A 26,831-nucleotide genomic window follows, 5' to 3' on the forward strand; every position below is an offset into this window, starting at 1 on the left:
AGCCACATTCTCATGCTATATCATTCTGGAAAAAAAAAGAAAATATCAGCATGGAGGAAGGGATTTTACTTTTTCCTTTTCACTTACAAAATGGAACTGCTGTTTCTTCAGCCAAGATCACTACAGGAAATACTGTCAGTCAATACACTTCACTCCTAGACAGTGCTCCAAAATCCAGCTTTTTTGATTTAGGGCTGATGCCTGGTAAGCAAATAACTCATGGGTGACTCCCTTACCAGTGGCATTTCTTGGCTCTGAGCCCACCTCGATGACACTAGCTCCATTTTTAGAAGGGTGATAAGGAGCTGGGTGGAAGGCTTCAGAAACCATCTTTTATCTGTCAGGATGTGGTTGATGTTGAACCTTAAGAGAGTCAATATTGTTAAAGGACTCTGAAAGGCAGTGTCCTTGTAACTAAGGGCATTTGAGATTTTTAAGCTTGATTTTATGCATCAGAAAGCAAAATATATTCTCACATTGGAAATGAAAATGTGTGGAGGTTTAATGTCAGAAACTCTGCTCCCCATTTATCTTCTCTTCATTAAATACATCCCCGAAGTACCAAGAAATCCCTGTAAATAAAGAAACAAAGAGAACAGAAGTGCAAAGAAAAATAAATGTGTATTTCATCTCATGAAGGTTAAATCTCTGGTATTTTTACTGAATGCAAATTTTCCATTCTGATGCTTCGAGGCTTAAATTAATGATTGTGATTATTTAATTTTCCTCCATTTCCCTTCCTGTTGCAACCGTCGCTGTTGGTTTTCACACCACACATAAAGAGTTTTGCAGCTGCCACAGTCATTCCTGTGACGGTACAAGCTGACCCACGCTTAGTGCTTCAGTGTAAAAGTCTGGGCTAAGTTGCTTTTCCACGGTGCTCATGTAAAACCATGTATGACTGTCTGTCAGCTTCCAGCAAGTCCCTTAGGAAAACTACAGGTCATTCCCTTGGCACCTGTCCCTATAAAATGTACATTGCACAAAGTCATGATTGAAATGTACAGAGGAAATTACACATTCACCAACAGAAAAAAAAAAAAAGGAAAAAAAAAAGAAAGAGAGAAAAGAAAATCCGATTGCTATTTTACAAGAGAAAAGTGTGTCTCATTCCATACATACAAAATGTTTTCAAATTGTACATAAGTACCAAAGGCATTATGAGAGATTCTTTGGAGATGAAACGAAAGTGCAAGAAAGCCAAGGCAACAGAGCAAATGAAAGGAAGCAAAGCAGCAGCTGTCTTTGCTTTCTAAAGGACAACCAAACTTCCCAGCTCAGCCCAGCCCCGGAGCTTCCCGGTGGGAAATTCACCTCTCACTGTCAGGACAAAAACATGAACCATTTTTAGCCCAGGTAAGGCCAAATGAGGCAGGTGCTGTTGTAAGCCATGGTAGTGTCAGGGTATCTCAGGGAGGTGGCACACACTCCAGCAATGGATGTACCCTTTGCTCAGTAACCTATTTTGGGCTGAAGCAGCTCTTACAGCTGAGAACTTTGGACCCAGAGATGAATTTCAGGCCAATGCAAAAATTTGATCACTATATATTCAAGGCATCCAGCTATATTAAACCAGAAAAGTTACCTCTTCATGCCTTTGTTTATTTAGATTAAACACTGAAGGGTAAGCTCTAGCCAATATAAATCTTGTATCTGTGAAAATATTGGCAAAATTCAGTGCTAAAGGATGATTCATTTGGTGAGGCTGGTGAAATCTCTGAATAGGGGCTATTGGAGTCTGTGGGCTGACCTGCTTGGAAAATCAGATTTATTGGTTATAACATGGTCCTTTCTTCCATAACTCTAAGATCAAAGATGGGCTTTTAATATTTCTTTTCTTAAACATCTCTTACCTAGGGGCTTTTTAAAGATAGCAAAGGTAAGACCCATGGGGCACTGGGATCCTCTGCTTGGGCAGTAGGTTTGTGGGAGACCCTGGCACTGCCGTGGGACACCCTGGCACAGCACGTAAAGACTTTGCCCTTGGATCTCCAAAGGCACAGGACAACTGCTGGCCACACATCTTAGGAATGGGCTTTTTGGTCTTGAAGTTGGCACTGGCCACTCTTATATTTGTTTGTTTGAAAGGAAGCCAAAGAAATTATGGCTCAAAGAGCTGCATCGCTCTGCTGCATGGCCTGTGCTGCCTTCAGAATGGGAATTCTCCTTGGGATGGCAGTCACACACCAGCCCCCTCTGCAAATCTTCCTTTTTGACCGAGACAAATTATTGGAAAAGAAATTTGGTTTTATTTTACCCACTGTCTCACCTCCAAACCAGAACTTTTCTTCCCCCTGTGCATCTCAGATGCAGCTTTATCTGTTTTGATAAAGAACACGTGTGCACACGTGTTCATACCCACATGCACATACAGCCACACGTGGTGCATGTACTTGAACCACATGCACACACTTCTGCAGCCAAAGTTGTGTTGTCCTTTTATCTTACAGGTTATGACAAAGATAAACTGTGAGCTTCATTCAATCTGTACAGAATTTACAGTTCAGATGAATAGCAATGAAGAATATATAGGAATACAGTAGCTCTTAAGTATTTATGGGCTGTGTGTGTTTGTTTTGTTCAGGTATTTTTTAATTAACATCACAATCTCGTATTTTAGCTTCCTGATAAAATCTGTTTAAAGAAACATTCAAATGCAGTGAATTTCTTAACAAAACAGGATGTTCATTTTTTCCCTTTTCCCAGTTATGTTGAGTCACATCACAAACCAGGCAGGTGACACTTTGGTGTCTGTTCAACACACTTAGGTTGATTACATGTGGAGATACCTATCAGCACATGGCATGTAATGTGCAATCTGTGTGCAGTACATGGTGAAAATGTGCCAAAGTGACACCAAGCGAGATAAATTTCATAAATACAGTGTCTATATTGGAGAAACAGGAATATAGTTTTAGTGTGGAGCGTTGTTGCTGTATAAGAACAGTGGCACCCACCTAGATGAATTACTGATAAAAGAATAAAACATTTATAAGAATAATTTATTGAATCTCCTAAAGCATTTGATACACCACGCAGCAACTGCAGCTATGTTTAAAATCTGCTCTTAATTTAAAATGACAAAATCTCTGCCATTTATCAGCTATATCTTGTTTTGCCTTGGTGTTCCTGAAAGTCTCAGGTATTCTACACTGTGCATGAATTTTTTGAGAAAAAGTGAAGAAACTTCAAATTTCAGGGGTTTTTTGGGGGAGGGAAGAGTAACCAACAAAGAAAGGTCTCCATCCTATCTGCTGACAGGAGCATGGGGTAACTGCAGCTCCAGGGAAGATACTGGACCAGTGTGAATAAGCAGGCAGGACAGAAGAGACCTGTCACCAGCCTTGATGACTTGTCCTCAGGTTCTCAGCAAGGCTGAACATGGTGTCTGTGGAGAGGCTGAAGAACCAAGACCTCCACATCCAAATCTGTGATCAATCCTTTTCATGGGCATCACTGCATATGGAAAACACTGGGTCATGGCCACTGTGTTGGTCAAGTTTAAGCAATTATTGTGAAATGCTGCTTTTGCTTTAAAGAGGTGTCCATGGCATATTAAAATAAGGAGGTATTTTCCCATTGTGGCTTGCAAGGCTTGTGCTGAGCTTTTCTTGTGTGGAGTAGGAAGGAGAGAGCATCTCTCCACATCCACAGTCATCACTGTCAAATGGAGCTGAAATTCCAGCAGAGGCTTTGCTGGCAGCGTGACATTCAGCCTTGTTTTGGGGTCAGAACCATCCAAACTGGAGGCTCTGGCATGGCTTCTACCTGAAATCATTAACCCTACCCTAAAATTATAGGCATAGCTGCAGGTGAAATCCAGCCTGGGCTTGGCACTGAGCTTTGAAAAGCCTTGTGGTTTCTCAGAACCAGGCAAACAGATGCTGCTTGAACAATCCACCTGCAGCTGTATTTACAGGAATTAGGAGAGGGCAAAATGCTTCCAGGTCCATTGGCAGCTTTGGAAACAGCACAGCTTGGACCAGCTGCTTTCCAGTTCTCCCCATGACCGAGCTGGAGCCTGGCATGCACAGCCACATCTGCGGGTTGCCAAAGGGGACAAGGGTCTTGAAAACTCTTGCTTCAGGGAGCAAAAACATCTACACTGGTAGAGCCTGTGAGCTCTCCTCAGAGATATTCACCTGGACAAGAAAACCTGAGCCAGACCTCATCCCTGTTTCACTTTAATCAGCTAAAGCCATGGGAACAAACCCTCACAGGGCTCAGACAGACAGCACAGACCCCATCCCCATATGGAAAAGCTCCAGCAGAACAAACCAGGGATGTGTTGAGGCCACAGTGGTTCAATGAGGAAGCAAATAAATGGCCAATAAAAAGCAAAACTGTCGTGCTAACAAAACAAAAAGGCTCTCTGGTGCATCTGGTGATGCCAGGCCAAGTCTCAGAGCAGAGTTCTGGCATTACAGCTTCCCTGGTAAATAGTCTGGGCAAGGAAGGGGAGGATATGGGGCCAGGGTCAGACCCAGTCATGGCAGCAGTGCCAAGAGATATGAGGGACTGCAAACACCAGCAAGATGGGCAAACCCTGAAGGCCTCATGGCAGGCTGGTATTGCAGTGGGGAGAACACTGGCAAAATATTTATGGAGATGAAAATGTAGCTCAGTGCCACTCGGTAAGGAGAGTGAGAGATGCTCCCATGAGAAATGGTTATGGCACAGTTGCAGGGTGCCCGAGACCACCAAGGCTGTAGGGCAGGGTGGGTGGAATTTCCAAAGAGTGGTTTCCAAGGTTTGGAAGTCACCTTCACCCCTGCACCTCGGGCTGTGCTGCAGGCACAAAAGCACATGGCACCCCAGGGCTGGATGCAGGTGAGAGAATCCTGTGGGAATTAAACCAGACATATGGCAGGTCCCACACACGTGGGTTCAAATGGCATCTTTGAAATGAAGACCAGGCATCCATCCTTGGCACTGCCTGCTCCTCCAAACCCACAGCAAGGGCTGTCTGGAATGCTCTTTTTCAGAGGCATCCAGATGGAAAGGAGGTTGTGACACACAGCCAACACAATTTTTCCTCCCCATTTACACATTTGAAGGACCCAGAGGTACAAACAGGTTTTTTTACCCCCTAGTCATAAGCAGTAGAAATGGAGTCTGTGCATGCTGTATCAGAGGGATGGGGTGATGACCAGTTGCAGCATGAAAGACACTTGGTATATCAGTGTTACCTACAGAAGCACCGCAGCACCCTGCGAGGTGGCTCCCCGGGAGCACAGCCTCTCCCCAGAGTGATGCTTTTGGCAACGTTACCTTGTCAGGTACTACAGCAATCTGGGAGTGCAGATACAGCTGGAGCATATTGCTGTCTACTCATCTCAGGCTGCATGCAGTAGCAGGCAAAATTGAGAGTACAGTCAGTGAGATAGTCCAGAAAGCACATTCATAAGTTAAAAAGGTTCCTGCTGCTACCTAAATTCAAAGCATGACTAATAGTGTATCAAAAGGTGTGTGATCCCTCTCCCTCTAGACACTAAGGTAAGGCAAGCAGTATTTTGTCACTGGGGCATCAAACACTAAGATATACTAAAGAAGATTACTATGCAGTAGTATTATCCTTATTATTAAAAACCCACCCTACTGTTAGTGTTAAAAAAAAACAGTGAATCCACACCCCTGCACGGAACAGGTTTAGCTCCGTGAGGCAGAAAAGTCGGGGTGCATGTGTGCTAAAAGCAAGGGTTTGCTTTTACACCTCTGAGCAGCAGTGACCCTGCAGGGCTCGGAGGGGCTGCTGCCCTCAGCCCTCCCCACAGCCTTCTCCTCAATGCTACCTGCAGCTGAAGGAGCTTTTGTATCTGATTTCCTTGTTTGTGGCTCAGGAAAAGGAAGCTGATGAGAACAGAAGAGGCTGAGCTGTGATGGAGAGAGGATGGAGAGAGGATGGAGAGGATGTGGATGTGCAGCTGTGGGTTGGGAAGAAAGGGTCGGAGGCTCAGGGCTCGCTCAGCCTGAGCGTTCACATGATGGAGGAACAGAAATCCTTATCCTGCTCATGGGCTTTTTAACATTCCCAATGAAATACTCACTATTATGGGTCTTTGTATGGGACAACTTTGGGTAAATTCCCTAGGAATTTCAGTTTCTCTTTTAATACTTATATTTTTGTCTTAGCAATAATGTTGCTGTGACCACAGTGGTCTGAGGATATCAGGAAAATGAGGTTTCCAGTAGCTCCCTCTTGGGAAAAGTATGAGTGAAGGTGTTTATTTTTCCTCTTGGGCAATTATCTGGAAGGAGAGCATTTGTATCTGAGGTGATGCTCTGGCTTCTCAGGTAGATTATACAAACTTTTTCTAAAAATTCACATAATTTAAAATTTTAAAAATCAATTAAAAATGTAAAAATATACCTATTTATCCATAAATAGCAATGACCCCGCAAAATTTATTTGGACCTATTAAGCAGTATTTGAAACAAAATGCATTTTTAGAAAATCTGATATATCACATAGTCTGTCTAAAGAAATAGGATGGCTTTCTGAGCTGGATGAGAGGTTTGGTTTTGGTAAGCTCCTTGACATTTTTTTGCTTTAAAAATTGTTGTTAAGAAAATGGGTCAACAAGGAAATTCACATACAAAACCTGCACTTGAGTAACAATAAAGTCCCTTCCCAAATATTGGGAAATTTGACTTATGGCTGTTCCTCTGCCTCGGGGTCACATTATGAAAGGCCACCTTGCAACATCTCCTGTTCAGAGAACTCCTCAGACCACCTGAACTCACACTTGCACCTGAAGGACCAAAAAACTTACTGTGGCTTCATGTCCCAGCCCCAGGCATTGCTCCATCCCGTGGGTGGGCCAATTGCAGGATTTCTATCCAGACCTAGACCGTGATTATGGAAGAAAAAAAGCCCAGAAGCTTCTTGGGGAGCAGAGCTCAGGCTCTGGTCCAAGGTCATGGCTCCACACTGACACAGACACACCTGGAACCAGGCTCTGGGCACAGAACCCAGTGTGGGCATGGGCAGCCACGGAGCAGTTCAAGATGGTCTGCTGGAAATTTGGCTTTCACATCTTCAGCTCTCTTTGGACTCCTCCATCCACACTTGGCATTGCCTAGAACTGGCTTCTGTCCTCCAAAAAAATATGGAGTAGCATTTGGGAAGAAGAGGGAAGCAAAGAGTGGCCCAAGAGAGGCTCAGCAGAGGGAAAAAGTTTGCCTGCCCTCCCTTTTAAAGGTCTTTCTCATCAGGACTGCCTTATCAGCAACCCAAAACCGATTTATTTTCTTGTAGTCTGGTGGTTAAGACTTCTTGTGGGAGATTGTCACTAGGAATGTGTGGTACAGACATGGGGAGCTGAGTGGTTAGAAGGGAAGACTTTTCATAGAGTATTGGACTATGATTCAGGAGAATAATGAAATTATTTATGTCAATAAGCAACAAGTAAGACCTGTCATTGTTTATGCAGGCTTAAATAATTTCATGGAAATGATGAGCATTATTTGTAGCTAATTCTAGTGCAAGTAAACCCCCAAATCCATGGGGTTTTGCCTGGATTAATGAGAAATGATGATTTATGGCATGGTTCTGCTTGGAGGAGTGTCAGAATTTCTTTGATATGACATCACAGAAAAATATATCTTCAAAGAAAAACTCTATGTGAATTCTATGTGAAATGTGTATAAAACCAGATTTTACAATCACTGATTATGGGAAAAATCCAACAACTTTTCAAGATACAAGACAAAAGATCTTTATAGATTCCAGTGCAGGAAGTTGAAGAGGAAAAACTCAGTTTTTCCTATGCAACCCCTGAAAATGAGCTTTAAGGTCCCTTTATACCCAAACCATTCTGTGTTTCTGTGAATGGGTGATTCTGTGATTCTCTTACTGAAGCCCAGTCATGCACCTGTGCTGCAATAGGACTGCATGGCATCATCCTTATCCTCATCCTCATCTGGCATTCCTGCCTCTATATCATAGCCTCTCTGACAAATTTCTAGCAGGCCTTGCAAAGTAATTGCAAACAAATAAGAGAATAAATCTTTGTTATCTCTGACTAGGACAAAATTTGCAGTGAGCAGCTGGCTGGAGAAACGTCGATTTTTGCCTCAACGAATGCAATTTCCATTCTTGTGGTCAGTAGAAAGCCCAGGCCACACATTTGATTTAGGACCTGCTGACACTTCTTGTTCTAGCAGAAAGGATCTCATTTTGGAACACACCAGAGGCAAATCTGCACAATTTACAGCCATTTGGCATTTAAAGTTGTCTCTGTGTGGAAGTCAAGGGCATCGCTGCATTAACTCTGCACAAAGGAATCTGGAGCTAGAAGGAGTTTGGAGCACAAACAGAGAATGAAAAACTGGAGAAGTTAACAAAAACATGGTTCATGAGGGGAAAGAAAGGAACTAGCATGGCTGGAAGCTCAGATTCTCCCTAAGAACAAGGTTTTCCCCTCCTGAATGGTGAAAAATAACAGGAAAAGTTGTGAAGATACTTCCCCCTCCCTCATTCAATGGTAAGACCTGTGTGCTGGTCCTGGGCACTCACAAAAGAATAGTTTTATTTCCTGCCTGCAAGTTGTTAAACTGCACCCACATCTTCCCTAAGGACAAAATTTTCCTGGGTCTCCCCTGGTTGCTGTGAGTCAAACAGGAGAGAAAAAAGGCTGTGAGTCTCCCTTCAACCCAACCAAATCAATGTCCAACCTCTCAAAGGCCACACAGAAATTAATTTGTCACCTAAGTACCTTTAACAGGCTTTTAACAGGGAAAATGTGGAAAGAACAGGATTTGAAATCACAGCAGAAAACACATGTGGGATCTGGGCTGTGGATGCACAGCAAGGTTCAGAGGCACAATGCCAGCCATGGTGTCCCAGCCCTGGAAACAGATCCCAAACCAAACTTCTCCTGATCCACACCCTTGCAAATAAAAACCCCTACCAACTTATCCATGTAAAGGATCACTTTGTGGCTTTGTTTTGGTCCCAAAAGAAACTTGGAGCATGACTTTTCCCCTCGCCTTCCCCCAGCTGAAGGAGCTGCTGAGGTTCCTGGTAATGACACAATGACCTTTCCAAGAGGAAATGCTTCCACAATAATGAAACGGAGCAGACTGGGATTGGCACAACTCGCGGGCAAGCACGGGCAAGAGGCTTCTGAAAGACCATGAAGAAACAAAGCAGCGCCTCTCAACTCAGCTTGAGGGATCCAAACAAACCAAAGGATGTCCCGAGAATGTGGGGGTGACATTCTTTGCAGGGCAGGAGAAGAAAGGAAAGATTTTCACGGGCATAGTGTGTGCAATAAAGTGTTCAGGCACAATGCAAACTGTAAGAAAAGTGCCCACTCTGACCAACAGGGCTTCCAGAAGATGGAGCTCAGCACTTAACTCACAGCAAGGCAGGTACCACAGCATCCTGCACGTCCACCCTCTCCCTTTGCCTGATGGCTGTGCCTCCCCAACATCGCTGCTGGCCACAAGAAGGGCTTGGGATCATGGCAGCCCTCCAGACGGGCTGCCTTTCGTTTGACTTTGCTTTCAAAGCACCCCCAAGTCCCTTGTCAGCAGAAGGAGAGATAATTAAATATAATGCATGGTTTAAAAAATAAAACTCCATCCCCACAGTGTCTCGTCCTCCTTCTCTGTCTCCTTTCTCTGCCCTCTGGATTGCCCCTCTTCTTGCACTCAAGCTCATATTTCTGAGTTTTTCCCAAGATGGGATCATTTCCAAACTGCTCTGGTTTAGAACAGTACCCCAGCAAGTCCCACTTAAGGCCACATCTGCTGCTCATGGAAATATCCCAGCCACCATCCCTCTCTGCTAGGGATTTTCCATGCATTATATTGGAATTATGTCACTTTCTTGGCAGCTAATGAGAAACCATGGAGTAACAACCCCTCATTATTACACATGCCCTGAAACCTGTGCCGGAAACAGGCATGTATTCTTTCTGTGACTCCAAAACACCTAAAGGTGTGGTCAACTCCTGCCATGACAGCAATTCCCACCTAACACTTGTCAGCCACCAGTTAATGTGATCTACAAAAGCCCTGTCTGGGTGATTTATTCCTGCCCTGCACTTCTGAAGATTCCCAAGAAATGCAAATTGCTTACTCTGCGCCATGGAAGTTTCACCTAATGATCTTAGAAAGAGAGTATGAAAGAAATCTGGACTTCACGGCTCCAGTTCGCTCATCACCGTGACTCTTCCACAAATGCAGGCTCGGACCTGCTTGTTCCCCCCCAGAGTAAGCTGCAAGAAAGTATCTGCCAGCTAAGGGTGTCCTAGAAAGAGGAAAACCTTAGCTGTCAATCTCCTTGAGAAGTTCGACGCGTGGACAGCTGGAGCGGGCAGCTGCCAGCGCTGGGACGTGGCTCGGCGGCTGCAGCGAGGCTTCACTGCCGGGGGGTTGACCAGCCCATGTCACTGAAGGGTCCCTCGCCCGTGGCCGACCTCGGGGGGGGACCACAGGGTGTGCAGAGGTCAGAGTCGGTGTCTGACTCCCCTTCTGCAATGTAGGGTCTGATTTTGGCCACGGCTGCATAGCAACCGTTGTTAAGGATGTCCAAGTTCTCTTTGGACTGGGAGATGCTAAAGCCGCTGAAAGAGCGCTCCAGTTCCTCGTGGTCCACCGAGGGGATGGAGATGGACGTGTCGCTGTCTCTCATGGCACTCTCGTGGTGTTTGGTTGCAATGTCTTCGTTCCTCAGGTACTCCGCGCTCGCCCGGTGCCCGCCGCTGTAGGCGGACAAGGAGCGCTCGTGAGAGGGCGGAGGTGGGATCCGGACCAGCGAGCCAGGGTCTCCGATGGGAGAGGAGCCGTGGCTCTGCCGCTGGCACGACGTGGAGGGCGGGCAGGCGTTGCTTGGGGCTGGTGGGGCGGAGAAGTTCTTCTGACCCATGGAGCTGGTGGACCTGATGATCTTGATGATGCAGCCGTTCTTGTCGATGTGCTCCCTGCTCTCTTCGGGGCTGTGGTAGGGAGGCGCTGGGTCTGGTTCTTTGGACCCAAAGTAGGCCTCCGTCTCTGTTGGTGGGATGCCCATCCGCTGCATGTAAATGTTCACCAGGAAGTCCAGCTTCTTCTCCATGGACTGAACCTGCAAAACACCACAGTTCCAGCACTATGTGCAGGCTGAGGCACATTAACATCCTGAGTATGAGCAACTTCCATTGAGGCACAAGTGTGGGGCTGGGTTTCATTGATCACCTCTGCCTACACTGACCCACAGCATCTTAAAGTAAATATTTCATTATCCTGTTCTGAAGAGTTTCATTCTCCACCTTTTTACAGGGTTTCCCCTGTTACAGGATATTCCTTATGCTCCTCTAATCTTTGTGACAGGCACCAAATTCTAGAAAAGCTGGAGCACAGTTGCTTCTCCCAGCTCCTTCTTGCTCTTTGCACTTGTCTGAACTCAGAAGGTCATTGGGATTTCTGAGCCTTATGCTCTAGGAAGATTTTAAATCTTCAGCAAGGCCAGCAGCTCCAGCAGCCCGGCTCAGGGACTCATTTGAAATGTGTCCAGTGTGGTGGCAAATAAACCAGGTTGTTGTTTTCAAAAATAATGCAGACTTTTGACAAACGCAGTAAACAAGACTCAAAGTGCCTGGTTTGAAAGTAGCACTTAGGTTTCCAAGCCATTTAGCGTCCTTTCATAAGAACAACCTTGCTTCTTTTTCAAAGTATTCTGGGCTCTCAATTTTTTTAAACTAAAAAGTAACATCCCACTGAGGGAAAAAGTCAAGGAAAAACCAACACAATGCATGCAACACCCTCTGACAAGAATCCCTTCCCAACCCAAGATACCTGTTTTTCAACTTTTCCAAGCCTGCCCATCATGCTGGGGTCTTCAGGCAGCTCCCCTTCTGCTGGCCCTTTGGTCCGATCCTTGTCGGTCATGGAGGATCCTCTCCCAACAATCTGGTCAACTCTACCGGGATCAGAAAATCCCCCCGCCCCCGGAAAAGGACCTGGAGTCAGTTGGAGGCAGCAGGTGAGGAGGGCACTGCTTGTCATGCCTCCACGGGACAAAGCAACAGCCTCTCTCCCAGCTAACACTCCAAATTACTCAGACACGCAGTGGCACTGAAGTGTTAATTCAGATGCAAAATTCAGAGCGGTATTAGCAGAGTTTGAAATTATCCATTTCTGTTTATACAGATAAAACCTGGCACATTATGCACAGTAAATTTACCCACTGCAAAGAATTTCTTTTAACTGGCTTTCTTCCAAATCGATTAACTTCTTATTTGCACTGAGAAATTATTATTTTGGGGGAAGATCAAGTTTTTTGTCTAGCAAATATCAATGGGATCTTTTTCAGTCTTTGCAGCAGTTTCCTCTCCTCCATGCAAATGTCCATGTGCGATTCTCATGTCCATGAAAATAAGCTGCTTGTCCTAAGATCCAGACAAACAGGTGCAGTGATAACCATTTTAGTGGAATTACATCAAGGCTGAATTTGGCTAGAACTCACCAAACATTACCAAACTGTTTTCATCTCAACGCTGTTCACACTTGCACTGCTAGATTTACTGTTTTTTATTAGCAGGGCTCCCAGCTGGCAGCAGCAGAGGGAGCTTCTGCCAAATCAGCTGGTAAAGGTTACCAGGCACAAAATTTGGTACTGACTTCTTTATACCGGTCACATTTGCATTTCCTTATTCCCAGTATGGAAACACCTAGGTTGATTAACAGCTCTGTATGAAGAGAAGGGAGGAGAGCAGAACCACTTTGCAAGCTGGAATTCAATTTTATTAGAGGCATCAAATATAAATTTCTGGAGAGTAAACACTGGAGCTTCTTGATCCCTCAAAAGTCTGAGGAGCAACTCATTTTTGGAATAATTTCTTAATGGCAGCCAGGTTCATAGACTAATTCTGTGCTGAGCAAACTTTACTCTTGCATAATGCATCAAACATAAGGGTGGCAGGGGGAAAGAAGGGTTAATTAATCTGATTGAAACCAAGTTGAGGAATCTTGAGCAAAAACTCAAAATGCTTCTTACACAGTTCTGCTGTGTGGGCCATGGGTCCATGCACCAGGAGGAGGAAAAGGAAGGAGCTGAACACAGACAGACAAGGGAAAATGAACAAACAAAAACCAAGGAAAGGAATGAGACGTGAGGCTATTTCCAACACAAGAGCCATCTGTTTGCTTCACATTGGACAGGGACTTCATACTGATGTTGGCTGTTGACACTGAGGGACAGGTACCAGTGGGAATGGACCAGCGTGGCTCCCTTAGCTTATATTAGAGCAACAGCACTTTACAGCACCAGATCTGGCTCAAAGAGATGAAGTGGATGAGCACATCATACCAAAGACAGAAAATATAAGCCAACAATCATTTCAGAGTTTAGTTTTGATCCCAGAAGCTACTTGATTTGGGCAGGGGTGTGACAGAATTCTGTTCTGCTTAAAAAGCCATGTTTGATCGTTTGCTTAGCAATATAAGCACAGGAGTACAAGGAGCACCAAGTGCTGGAATTACAAGTGTGAGGAATATGCATGCCTTATTTCTCTCTTGTAATGGGAGAAGGAAGTCACTGACATTTACAGGAACTCCCCACGAGGGATGCAATTACTGACAGGACATACAGCACAAGAAATCCTAGGACAATGTCGTTACCATGTAAGCAAAGAGCTGTTAAATTGGATACCTCGGGCTACCTTGGTGGGGAATCACAAGCCAAAGCGTGGTACAGCCACTGTATGAACTCCTCTCCTGTATGCACAAGCAAGTAGACTGGTAAAAGAATGAACACGAGTTTAAAGAGGCCCAAAGTCTAAATGTTATTGAGTACTGCAGAAGGCCAAGAACAATCAGGGTGCTCTGTCCTCCTGTCCCATTCAGCACCACACTGACACTGAAATACGTCCACTAATGGAAATGAGATGTCCCTCAGCAGCTGTGGAGTAGAGCAGGGAGGCAGGACAGAATGTGACACAGAGAGGAGAACCCAACATTGCATCGTAACCCTAATTTGAACCTTGCAAAAATCAAGGCAGAACTTCTGCTGTCTTTCATACCTGAAGAGAAGAGCTACCCAGTGAGTGAACCTCACGTGGCCCATTTCAGGGGCCAGCTGGCACTTCACAGCTAGAGTGATCACTAAGAGCACTAAGTTGTTGCTCACCTTCAAGGACACAATTTGTCTTTAGAGCTGCTGGGATTTAGGAGCAGGGCTGAAGCCCTTCACAAATCTCACCCATAGAGCATTCAGAAGCCCTTTCCCATTATATAATTGACACCAGAGCCCAGAATCCCTGCTTGATTCATTCCCTGTGTGTCTACACCTGAACATAGTCCTGACTCCTGGGGTGGTTGTCTTCAACAGCTCTGAGGAAGCAGAGCCAGATCTCTGCTTGGAGGAAGAGCAGCACCACAGATGTGCAGGAGGGCAGCTCTGGGCCTCTGGTGTCAGTGCAGAGAGGGGAGAAGGTGAACCAAGTCCTTCTGTCTTTATGGGAGAAACCAGTGTCAAGTTCTCCCACCCCTTTCCTTGCCATGGCACAAGCTGGACCACAGGAGAGTGCTCCTACCCTCAGCAAAGTGCAGATTTCATTTATCTTATCCGATACAAGAGAAAAGAGGAAATGCCTTTTGGGCTCCCAACCCACCTGCACCTAGCTGAGGACCACCAAGAGTAGGGGGTCCTTTTAGCCATTACAAGATTTTGAGATTTTGTCCAAACTGGGCAACAAAGCTCAAAAGATGAAGAAGAAAGAACACATTCCACTTCAGCAAGCAGAAGGGGATAATTTATGTTCTTACTGCATGACAAAGGACCAAGAATCTTCTGAGGTGCCCATCCCACTTCTACACTACAGGCCATGGGGAGATTTGTGTCTTCTCAATACTTATTTTTGCTGTGCCAAATACGCACATGCAGAGGGAAGAATTCAGCTGAAGCTTTGGGAGAGCCAGCCCCATGTTCTTCTTTTCCTGGCAGAAGAGGATTCAGAGATTTCTAATGATGCACAACCAACTGTGCCATCTGCTGTCCTTGGTTGGCTCTGCTGGGCCTCAGTTTGGGAGGAAGAGAGAAGAGGGGATTGCTCTTTACAACGGACTTTACTGTCTTTCCTTCTTTCTAATGATACAAAAAAAATGTAAATTCTTGCATCAGCCACAGTGCAGGTTTTCTCATGCTTCATTATGCTTCATGCTAACAGTGCATGCAAAGAGGTGTAATAGGTCACCCTCGGGCCAGAAGCAGACATCAAAAGGTCAAACGGCTCAAATGAGATAAAAATGAAGTGTTTGGGAATAGATACTCAAGTATTTTCTTTTTTTTCTCTTTTTTTCCTTTATCTCTTATAAATTTTTGTAAACAATCCAAGCATTGAAGCCAAACCCCCTTCATCCATGTCACAGGACTGGCTACTTACCCCTTCATTTGGCAATAAAACTTGCTCTGGACAAATTTAGATCAACAACTGTTTTCCAAAAATTACAGCTGAGATTGCACCTACTCTAGGCTAAATCAGATGATCAAGGGAATTTTATCCTAATTGTCTGTGTGTAGAGCATGGAGCAAACACCATCAGCCAAAGCACAGCTGTGGGCATCTACCAGGAGCCCCCTGACTTTGCTGGGAGCTGCTTGCAGAAAGATTTTGGCTGAACTGAGCAATCTGTAGGATCAAGACAGCTCATGGGACATCCCTCCTGTGATGTTTCCCCTACCAGAATTTGGCTAAAACACGGGATGCAGACTGAAAAGGAGAAGCTGGAGCCATCCATGGGGACCTCACAGGACACAGACCCACGTGGTGTTGGGTGACAAAGAGCACGGCAGCAGCAGACCCTGACCCAGGGATTTTTGGATCTGGGCTTGGGGCTGCTCAGAGCTCTGGTTCCCATCCATCAGCCCCTTGAGCACCTCACAAGTGCTGCTGGTATCTGTGGGAGGATGAAACTGCCAAAAATTAAGTGTAGCATAAGCCTTTTCATGGGTGGGAACAGAATTTTCAGCAGCCTTCTGTACCCTGCTGCTTTCTGCAGTCACAGCTTGGTAAGGGGGAAATGAAAAAAAAAAAATCACTGGAAAAAGGAGAAATTATGAAAAAAAGTCTAAACATCCCAGGAGCCTTGTGGGCATGTACAAAGATTTTTTAATCAGTATTAGAAACTGTATAAATGGTGGGGGGAAATTCATTAGCATGAAGCTGGTAGAGCAACAATTTGGACTGAATAAAACAAATATTCCAGTTTGAGGCCTCCTCCCCTCAGATCCATCAATCACCTTCGCTGTGTGTGAGGCACAAGTTTTCACATGAAAATCTTGCTTTTAGTGAAGACTTGTTGGACATATCATCTTAAAGGTTAAATACAACAACATCCATTTGAATATGTATTTTTACATTCAAATATAAATGTTTCTGCAGATAGTAAGGCTATTTTGTTTTCAAAGACTTCTTTTAGCAGGAAAGATGAATGGGAAAATTACTTTTCTGAAAGCATTTTTTTTTTTTAAGGATAAAGCTTTGGGCTTCTAGAAAATTCTATTTTTTAATGTTTGAACTAGCTGAGTGGGAAAAGGTAAGCTTTCAATATTCCTTCTACTTACATTTCTCTAGTGAAGATTACTCAGAGCAGCTTAAATAAAAATCAAGAGATTTGTCACATATTAGCTTTTAGAGAGGCAAATATATTTAGGAAAAAAAATATTTGAGGCTAAGCTTACTGCATTTAAAAATCACCTACTATTTCCACATGGAAACTTACATTCTGGCAAATATTTATACCTGCCTTGGGCTCTAGTGGTCTCAGTGCAAGGAGAAAATACAGCCCAGCTCATGGCCTTGCAGCCCAGACCTCAGAATGCCCTAAATTGGGAAATTTTGCGAGTACATATTCTTCATTGCATGAGCTTCAGATATGGTTTTACTTAGGGAGAGAACTTGATGAGAACTATCTTGCTGTGTGACTGAGGGCTGGGTTTGACTCCTGCTCCTTTTACTTGGAAAATCAGAACTGAGTTCTTATTTTTTGGAGTATGAGTCCTATGGTTGTAGTATTTCAACCAATTTTTCCCTCCTTGGTCAGTGGAGTGGCACCAGGAGGAAACAGAGATCTCTGTGTTCATCAGCTACAAAACTCTTCATTCTTACTTTGCCCACTGAAATAAACTTAATTTCATTGTCCAAAGAGCTGCAGAGGCTCCTTTGTTTGTGTGTGGATGGTGTCATCCTTTAGGAAGTGGATTGTTCACTTTATATTGGCTTTGTGGGTAAATATTCCACCTTTTACGTTTGAAGACAGCCTGATAAAATATGAGATATTTTAAAAAGATACAATTTAGTTTTCTAGCACCTTGAAGAAGACTGAAAATAGGAAATAAGCTTGCTGAAGGAACTGATGGTTATTGATGACTGAATGAACATCCCCTTTTTTTTTCCCCTCTGGCTTGAAGGCAAATCAGAGCACACCCAGAGCAGCAAACCCTTGCGAATATGATTTAGCAGGCTGCACTGCTAAGTGAGAAATGCCGTCATATAACTGGCATGAAAGGGGTTTGACATTAAGCAAATGAAAAAAATTCCAGAGAAAGCGGCATTTTGGTGAATCCTAACCTAGGCGAGTACTGGGGAGACTCTTTGGAAGAATACATAGGTCCTTTGGTTGGATACTTCTTATGCCGGGGAGTTGAAGGGGGTGGGGGACCCACAATCATATCTATCCTGGCAAAGTAAATAAGAAAAAAGACACCAGCAAAATGCATAATGAAGCAACACGTAGAGAAAAGTTGGTCAGAGAAAAGTCGCAGAAAGAAACAATTGACAAACAGAATGACAGGGAGAGAAAGAGAGAGAAATTGAAAATATATTCCGCTGGAAACAGAAGGCTCTCGCCTACCACCTGGTTGTTGGTGAAAAACCAGAGTCTTACCCACCTCAGGGTAAGAGTTGGAGATTTAGGCACCACTGCATCATCATTAGGAGTTCCCCCCGCCCCAGATATAACAGGCACCGTGCTTTACCCTCTGGAATATATTTGCATATGTGTGGCAATATCCCATTGAGGTGGCTGGATATGAAACAACATATATTCATCCTCCTTTCAGTTCCAGTGCTAGAGAACACATCCTCAGCTATTCAGGGAAGCATGAGCTGCTGGGAGTCGGCGAGGAACGCTGCAGGACTGGATAACTCAATGAATGGGAGACATCCATGGTTGGCAAGGTGTCAGGATGGAACACGAGACAATGTGAACACAACACTGAAAAGAGCACATTGCAGACACAGTGACAGAGGCTTTACTGATTAAAGAGGAAAGTACAAGTAAACACCCCAGAAACGTGCTTGGATGCAGCTTTAATCCACCAAAGTCCTGGCTAGGGGAGGTCAGAGCTGGGCTGGCAGGCAGAACACGGGGCTCTGACTGATGAAGGAAAGGGACATTAAAATATCTGTTCTCAAGGTGCCCCGTGACTTCCTCCCTGCAATCCACCACATGGTGCAGGGTCCAACACTGGCCATGGCCCTGTGCACAGGGGGCCCTCCCAGTTGTACTGGGCAGGTACGTCCCAGCCATGGGACCTGTTGGTGCCCAAAGGGTGGCCCCAAAGGGGTCTGCTCCCTTCACCATCACTGATCTCCTGCTCAGTGGGGACAGTGAAACCAGTGAAGCTGCCTGGTAGTCTGGTCCTCCTGGCTTCCCTGTGGGAGGATGGATGGTGGCCTTGTCCAGCCCCTGAACCTAATCCTCACAGCCCCAGACTTACAGCTAAGAGGAGAATCCAGTTTGGTCTTTGAAAGCTGCAATTCCTTACCCCAACCTCCCCCCAAAAAAGCAGACAACCACACTGCTTTGTCTTTGCAGCACATGCCCCAGAAGGACTGGGAGACCCGGATGGGTGGTGAGGCAATCTGCCACAGCCTCAGGGTGCTGGAGATCAGCAGAGATCCCACCTGGAGCCAGCAGAGATGACAACCCCGATGCCCAGGACCCACTGTGGAGGTGGCCTCGAGGCCTCTCGTTTCAGGTTACTAAAGTTAGGAAATCTCAATCTTCTCCCCTTCCTCTTCTCCCTCTATATTCAGCTACACATCTTAGATCTATGATCACTGAATTTGTACAGAACAGGAGTGAGAGGCTCACAGAGAGGAAATTCTCCAGGATATTTTGGTCTCCATTGCAAGGGAGAATGTTCCTTCTGGGAAAAGCACAGTGTGCAGCAGGGCTGAGAAAGTTACCTCTGCATCTTGAACATCAAAAATAGCAGAGTTAAAATGGCCTCTGAGAGATTCATGGCAGAGCAGAGATTCGTCTTTTTCCCAAGACAATTTTCCTACTTCATTCCCGAGGTTCATGTCAGCTGTTTGCATACACAAACACTTATTTTTTTCTTCACATTTGCTAACTCTACCAGGGACTTTAATGGGTCTGAAATTAAAGGAAAATTTCTAGGGGAAGCTGGGCTGCCACAGCCATCAAGGGAAGTAATTTAATTCTGCAAGTGTAAAAGAAAATGGTGTATTTTTTTGACTGGAGATTGCCCATGGCCAAGCCCTGCCACACTTCTGGGTGTCCTTCAAGCTCTGCAGAACTGAAGTTACTTCTGCTGAGCCAACACAACCGGGGGTGTTGGAGGCTTGGGGTCTACTTTTCCCATCAGGGCTGAGAGAAGAGTGGCCAGACTAAAAGATTAAACTTTGATCCTCTGTTCAAAGAATCAAGTTTCTGTGTTTGAGGGTTTTTTTTCTTCCAGGGGAAACATGAAAAACATGGAACCTTCTCGGTCCCGTTTGTCCCTTTTGCACATTCCTTCTCCTATTAAAATGAACACATCTTGCCCTAAAATCTGAGCACAGAAGCTGAAAGCAGCTCAGCTAAACTCCACCTACGTCGGTGGGCTTGGATGAGAAACTCCCATCTGCATGGATTTTGAGCAGACTGTGCCATCCGAGGAGGGATTCCTCCTGAAGCAGCTTAGCATCCCAACGGTGGGAGAGAGCTGCTGCCTCCTCACTGCTCTCTGTGTCTGTGGCAGCAGGGCCACAGCCAGGACATCACATTTTGTCTTATTTCACTCCCAGAAAGGTACCAAATTACCCACATGAGCCTTAACCCTGGGGCACCAAACCTTTGCACCCTGCCAGGAGGACCATGGAGACACCCCCCTGCCTTTCCTATGGGATGTGCCATATTGCCAAAAGCTCCCAAAATAAAGCAGGAGGATGAGCCATGATTTTTATATGTCCTGAGAAGAGCAGTAAGGGAGTTTTAGGGCAGTCCCTGTCCTGCTTATCCCTCTGGGTTCCAGCCATAAGCACTGACGTCTTCCACAGGGATTTGTCTTAAAAAGGAAAAGAGTAAGCTGTAGCTGCAAAGGGAAGTGTCTCTCTCCTGGCAATACCTCCACAGGGAACAAAAAGCAGTGGAAAATGAAGCAAAGAGAGGGGTCTCTTGCCTGGCCTGAAGGTTTTTAATCCGGGAGAGCATGTCCAGGTGCCCAGCTGAGTACTGCTCGATGACGTCCATCACGTCGTAGGGCCGAAGGCTCTCCTTAAACTTGCGCTTGGAGACCAGAAACCTCATAATGCTGCAGGAGACAGAGAGCAAAATCCTAACTCAGTCCCTGGGTGCAGCCTGACCTGCTTAATGGTGGATAAAAAACACTGCAGGGAACTGCTTTGGAAGGAAAATGGAATAAATCCCAACCCTGTGGGTTTGGGAGAGGATGCAGCAAGAGGAGAGAGGAAGGGGATTGCGGGGGCTGGTGGCTGAAGCCCTGTCTGCGCCAGGGGGTCCCTGATGCCCCTTGGACTGTCATCTGTGCATGTGCTCTCTGCACCACTTTTAGAAATGTCAGCATTACGTTCAGAGCTGGTGAGAGCTGTCATTTGGACGCATCCCTGTGGGGGATTTTCCTGTTTCTCCATTTATTCCTTCCCTAAGCAAAAACTGCCCTTCCTGGCAAAATTGCCTGTAAAGCAGGGCAGGCCACCCAGGGGAAAAGCAGCCTGCAGCACTCACATGTCAGCATTTGCCAGCACTTCCCAGGCTTTATATTTCCCATTTTTCTCTATAATTAATTTTTCTGGACTTCTTCCCCCCTCTCCCTCTCTTACCACACTGCCCTGATGCTGACTTTCAGCCCTGGTGTCAAATCTTCTGTCACAAACTCGCAGTTGCAGCTTTTGTTCTCATCAGGAATGTCTTCTCCAGGGAGGCTTGCTTCTGGGTTTGGGACACAGAAGGAGAAACACAAAACATTACTGTTTCCTGTGCCAGTGCTGCACAAGGAAAGATGAGGCAGATCACAAACAGTGACCCCAGGGGAAGCAGCAGAGAAGCCTTTGCTGAGCATCCAGACAAGAGCATTTCCCAGGATGTGCTCAGGTGACATTCAGCAGTGCCAACTGCAGCTCTCACCCAACCCTATATCAGGGAATCCCAGTATTATTTGAATTGGAAAAACCCTCTAAGATCATCAAGTCCAACCATTCCCCCAGCAGGGCCAAGCCCAGCCACAAAACCATGTCCTCAAGTGCCACATCTGGATGTTTTTTAAATCCCTCCAAGAAGGTGACTCCACCACTGCCCTGTGCAGTCTATTTCAGGGCTTCACCACCCTTTCAGTGAAGAAATTTTTCCTAATATCCAACCTAACCCTCCCCAGCACACCTTGAGGTCATTTCCTCTTGTCCCAATGCTTGACTCCTTCTCCTTTTCCCATCCTTATGTACAGAAACACAAACATTATCATGGGTATCAGAAGGGGTTTTCTTGCTTCTTCTAATCATTATTGACCAGTTTTGGTTGGAAGGCACCTTTTAAAGGCCCTCTAGCCCAAGCCCCTGCAATGGGCAGGGACATCAACTTGATCAGGTCACTCAGGCTACTCCAAGCTAAAAGACTGGGAGGGGAAGGAGTCCCAACACCTTGGCTGGCAGCTCTGCCCTTCGTAGGTGGGGAGGGAGAGGATGTTGGGGCCAGCTGGGAATTGAGGGTCCAGCCCAAGCCCTCACCTTCCGAGTTCTGCCGCGACGCCGCTCCCTTGATGCGGAACGCTTGCCGGGCTCGGCTGCGGTCTCCGAAGCTCCAGCTCTTGGGCACTTTGCTCGGGCTGTCCTCGATGCTCTGGTCAGCACTGGGGGACCTCCTGATGCCCTGAGCCTGTGGAGAGCCTTTCCCTTTGGTGCCAGCACCGCGGGGACTGGAGAAGACACGATCTTTCAAACTGACCTTCTGACTGTTCAGAGAAACACGTTGAAACAAAGACAAAAAGGAGACAGCAGGAGGAGTCATTCTGGAAACCACGCAGTCCTTCCCCACCAGCCATTAGAAACCAAGAGCACTTCCAAGCAGCAGTGACACGTAGCTTTGCTGTTGGCTTTTCTTTTTTCTTTTTTTTTTTTTTTTTCCAATATGTATTTTTATTTTTGTTTTAAAGAAAGCATTGTAGAAATGTTTCCGTCATCATGAGTGAAATGGGAATGGTTCGTAAGAGAGAGAAAATAATGAGGACTTAAACAGAAGCCCCTCATGGGATGCCAGGGCTGGCGGGACAGAATGACATTAACAATGAGGTTATGATTCCTTAAATCACTGATCGGCTCCGATCACGAGTTAGGAAGCTTTTCTTTCACAACTGCCTTCCAAAACACTATGGCTAATAAGAAAATACCAATTAAAAAAAAAACCCAAATCATCATCTTAAAGCTTTTGTTAAAACAATTCACTTCTGGTGCTCAGATCTGTCCTTTCCCTTTCTTCAGCTCCTGTACTTCCTCCCTCTTAAAACATGATCTGCCCCTTTATATATTCCAAAGAGTTCCTCTTACTCTTATGTTCCAGTTACATATTGAAACACATAAATACAAACACTGTGAAACTCCTTTGTATCCTATAAAAATACCATCTAAAAGCTATCTGCCATATCCCTCGAGGTCTGCTATGGCTGTCTTAAACATGGAAAACAACATTTTAAAACTCCAGAATAGAGCACTTTCATGCCTTTTTTCCTACGAGAATCCTTGTAATTATGGTTGGAAAAGAAGGTCTCTCCAGAAACAGAGATGGTCTCACTGGGAAATAGTGACCACCCAGCTCTAATTAGTTTCCAAATTCTGAAATTTGCATTTAAAGCCTTTCACCCAAATGAAGATGTTGAATTTTCATGTGAAAATTTAAGAACAAAGAAATTTTGTGAATCTTTATGAAACCACAAACGTTATAGAGACAGCACTGAGGAAAGCAGACTGCAAATACTTTTGGATCATTTCATATTTTCTTAATAGCAATCGATTAAACTCCACTGATTAGAGGTTGAACAACCAGTGCAAGATACTTGCACAAATAGCCATTATTGTACATATAGGTATTTAAAAACTGAGTGAAGACAGGGATTGAATTCCCAGCATTCTGTACCATTGCAGCAGCCACTTATCATTCTGCTGCCAACTCTCTGCCGCAATTTGCGGGAAGAACATTTCAGAAATTTTAACTTCTGCATCACCAACCAAAGACCTGCTTTTTTTTTTTTTTTGGCATGTCTTTCAGCAGCACCAACTTAAAAGTCAGAGCCCCACGGCCCTTCTTTGCCTTCAAAACTGGCACGAGGTTCTTCAATCAGAACGTGGCTGCTGGTTTTGAAGCAAAGCAAAACGCTGCTCCCTTTTCCCAGCTGCCGGCTGTTCCCTGCTGACAGGAGCAGACACCAGCTCCGGCCAGCCAAGGAAGAAGATGTGACTCGAGGACACTCAGGGAGCAGATTTGTCGACTAAGAAGGTGCTATTTTTACAAAGTCACTTTGCATTGCGAGACAACAAACATTTACAGGGAGAGAAAGGTGCTTAGGCAGCATTTTGCAGAGTTTTGTAGGGAGGGCATCCCCTGGGCTGCAGGGAAGGGTTGGCTGTGGCCACAAGCTCAGCAGCAATTTCACATTGAAAGATGGATTGGAGAGAAAATAGAATTTGCTCATGGCTAAATTAAAAAGGCAGAATTATTCCAATTAAAGATGAATTTTAATTTGGGTGAGTGCTAGGGATGGTGCCCATCTGCAGGGTCTGTCTGAAGGCCATGCGATCAGCAGAGCTGAAATCCAGGCCAAAGGTACAAATCCACACAGGAATCTGGGAACAAGCACATGCCTAAACACCTTTCTGGATGTAAGCCTTCATTACTACTGCCACCAAAACCATCGTCCATAATGAGCCAAAGGATTAAAGGAAATTCTCACTCTGAGTTTCTTGGATTAGAAACCAGATTGAAATTTCATCATGTGATTCTAAATAGGTCAACTGGATCTTCTTTCTTTATTTTTGTTGATTTTAAAGAATAATATTTTTGAATCCACTGTGTTTCAGTAGTACTATTACTTTGAATTACCATTTTAAAAAGTAAGTTTTATAAAAATGCTTTAGCAACACAGCAGTATTCAGGATTCAAAGTGATCTTTTTGTGCCCTTTCCTCTGCTGAATTTCTCCTATCACCAATCCCAGCATAAAACCAGTTGCCTTTCACTGAGTATGGCGGGGCCTTTTCTTTGGAGCCTCTTTTCCATTCCCACAACAAATGTGCTACAAATTTTTGCAGGAATAACAAAAAGCAAAAAAGAAATGGTTGAACTTGGCGAGGGATACGAGCAAAGAGTTTCAACTCTGAGAGCATGAGGAGCAACACATTAAAAAAATCTCATAGAAATCTGATGAACAATTAAGATCTGGGTAGGGTTTTGTTCCCAAGTATTCACTAAGGAAAAAACCCAACTCTTGATGTAACTTATTTGTTTTAACATAGACAACATGAGACACCATGAACAACTGATAGAATCCTTCCTTCTGCCATGCAATTCCCTCATTGGAAAAGACACCTGGAATCACATGCAAGTACAATCCCTGCAGAGGAGGATGCTGTTGGGGTCTGCAAGAGCTGGTAGGAAAAAAAATCCCAAAGAAATACAGACATACATAGGGATAGATGCTGTCAGCTAATCCAAGATCATGTTCTCACTCAACCAGAGTCATGCAGAGGGATGTAGAGTGCCTCAGAGAGGTGCTGTTGGGATGTCACTCCAGGATGGTAAATGAGCCTCAGCTGAGTGGGAGGTGTTGGTGACACAAAGGTGAGGACAGCAGGGACAGATGGACGCTCACAGTTGTGACAGTGGCACGAGCACGGGGCAGGAGCTCTGCTCGTGCCAGGGGAAGGAAGGGAAAGGGAACTGTGGCATTGCAACCAGAGGAAAAGATATGGGGAAGTTACAACAACCTGTAAAAGGCTGTGATTTAATTCTAGGTCCATTCCAAGTAGCATCCATGAAGACGGATCTGATAGCAAAAAATTACCTTTCCAGGCTGACTGTGGGGAAGGTTTATAAATGTTTGGGCTTGAATCTAACAAAGGATAGAAACTGAGCTGATTTCTGTTGCCAGTCAAAAACTGAGAGTCCATGCTGGAGAAACTGGATGATGTTCACTGCTTTAGTGGGCTTTGTATTTTGGTTAAGTCCAACTGCTCAGCACTCGGCAGAGAAATGGGCAAGTATTGACCTTCAAAATGAGCTGCCATCAGCCTCCTTTGGATGCCAGGGGTTTAAGCTCCTGTTTGAAATGCTCTGGTTTGGGGTTTATTCCAGTTCTCTATAGTATTAAATCAGCACTTAAAAAAAAAAAAGTGGACTCATTACATTTAGCAGTAATTTCAGATCAATAAAAAGTATCAGTTGTAGGGTCTTGTAATTGATTTTAAACTATGCTTGAGCCATTACTTCATTTTCTTCTCAGGTAGCCAGACTGAGCTGGACTAGCTCAGACTCAGATCCATCTCTGAATCCAAATTCAACCAGTATCAGTGATCATTCTTCTGAGAAGCTGTGGCCAGGAGAAAAAGGCTGTCTCCTGTTGGTAAATGAGGGTCTTTTTTCAAATCAAGAGTTTGTGCTGAGCTTGTGGCATATAGAACCACTCATTAAAACCAGGCAGGAGTGCCAGGAGTGAATGATGGCCTTTGTGACTATCACTGGGCTCCAGTCTGCCTGCTGCTGTGCGTAAGAGGCAGAAAACAATTACTGGAGACATGAAGGAAAGGAAAATAAAACTGTGTATGCAAAAGTTGCCACAACTGAAACAAAAAACAAGAGAGGGCCAGTAATTACAGAAAAAAAAACATTGCTAAAGGGTGAATTCAGCATAGAAAATGCAATTTCTAGTAGCAGAGAAACCTGGGCGTAAGGAAAACAAAACATCAGCCAGTGATCCTGTCATGGTGAGTAATCCCTCTCCTTTTCCTCATCCATAACCACGGCGCTAGACTTGGATGGGAGCCACTGATGCTGTGATGGCAAAGACTGGAGCTGCACCATCCCTGCAGCCACCACACAAGCACAGAAAAGCAGAGGGCCTCGGATGAGTGAAGGGACAGTGGAGCCATACTCACGTCTGTAACCTTTGCTGTCCTGCAGCATTCTGATATAATCACCTATCTCTTCCTAATTCCCAGCCCTCTTCTCCCAGGGTGATGTTGAGTGCTGTCAGACACCACATCAGCCACAGCCTGCATCTTCTCCCAGCCCTTTGCTGCTTCACAGCTCACCTCTTCTGCATTTCAGGAGCAAAGCAAAGCAGCCAGGCTGCACCTCCGAGCTGGCTGAACATTTCCAAACCAGCCTTTAAGGAACCTGCTCCACCCAGAGCCACAGGCCACTCAAGAGCTCTGCAAACACCTTTCCTTCACTGCCCTGGGTGCTCTTCCCACTGTGAGGTGCCCTCGGCTCTGAGTATGCCAGGAAAGTCTCTTACGAAGCAGAATATGATAGAGCTGATAATCTGGCTTGGTGTAGTTACATTACTGTCTAAAAATGAATGTGTTATTGCATTTATTGACTAAAGTTCATT

The 26,831-nt window shown here is 45.1% G+C and overlaps 1 protein-coding gene across 13 annotated transcripts in view; it reads right to left on the reverse strand.

Annotated features, from left to right (window-relative positions):
• Positions 1-602: 602 nt before the first annotated feature.
• KCNQ2 (potassium voltage-gated channel subfamily Q member 2) overlaps positions 603-26,831 on the reverse strand; it is a 72,854-nt gene continuing 46,625 nt past the window's right edge. For 5 of the 13 annotated variants that reach the window (XM_021527273.2, XM_021527272.2, XM_021527267.2 and 2 more), the window contains 6 exons: positions 21,959-22,182; positions 21,059-21,167; positions 20,398-20,529; positions 17,558-17,665; positions 11,785-11,908; positions 603-11,074 (listed from right to left, as the gene is read on the reverse strand). In XM_021527273.2, coding sequence (XP_021382948.1) covers positions 10,370-11,074; positions 11,785-11,908; positions 17,558-17,665; positions 20,398-20,529; positions 21,059-21,167; positions 21,959-22,182 — 1,402 coding nt within the window. In that variant the 3' untranslated portion in view covers positions 603-10,369. The remainder of the gene's footprint in view (positions 11,075-11,784; positions 11,909-17,557; positions 17,666-20,397; positions 20,530-21,058; positions 21,168-21,958; positions 22,183-26,831) is intronic. The other 8 variants (XM_021527278.2, XM_021527277.2, XM_021527276.2 and 5 more) reach the window with 4 other exon arrangements.

The sequence above is a fragment of the Lonchura striata genome, chromosome 17 (genome assembly GCF_046129695.1).
Source record: "Lonchura striata isolate bLonStr1 chromosome 17, bLonStr1.mat, whole genome shotgun sequence".
NCBI lineage: Eukaryota > Metazoa > Chordata > Aves > Passeriformes > Estrildidae > Lonchura > Lonchura striata.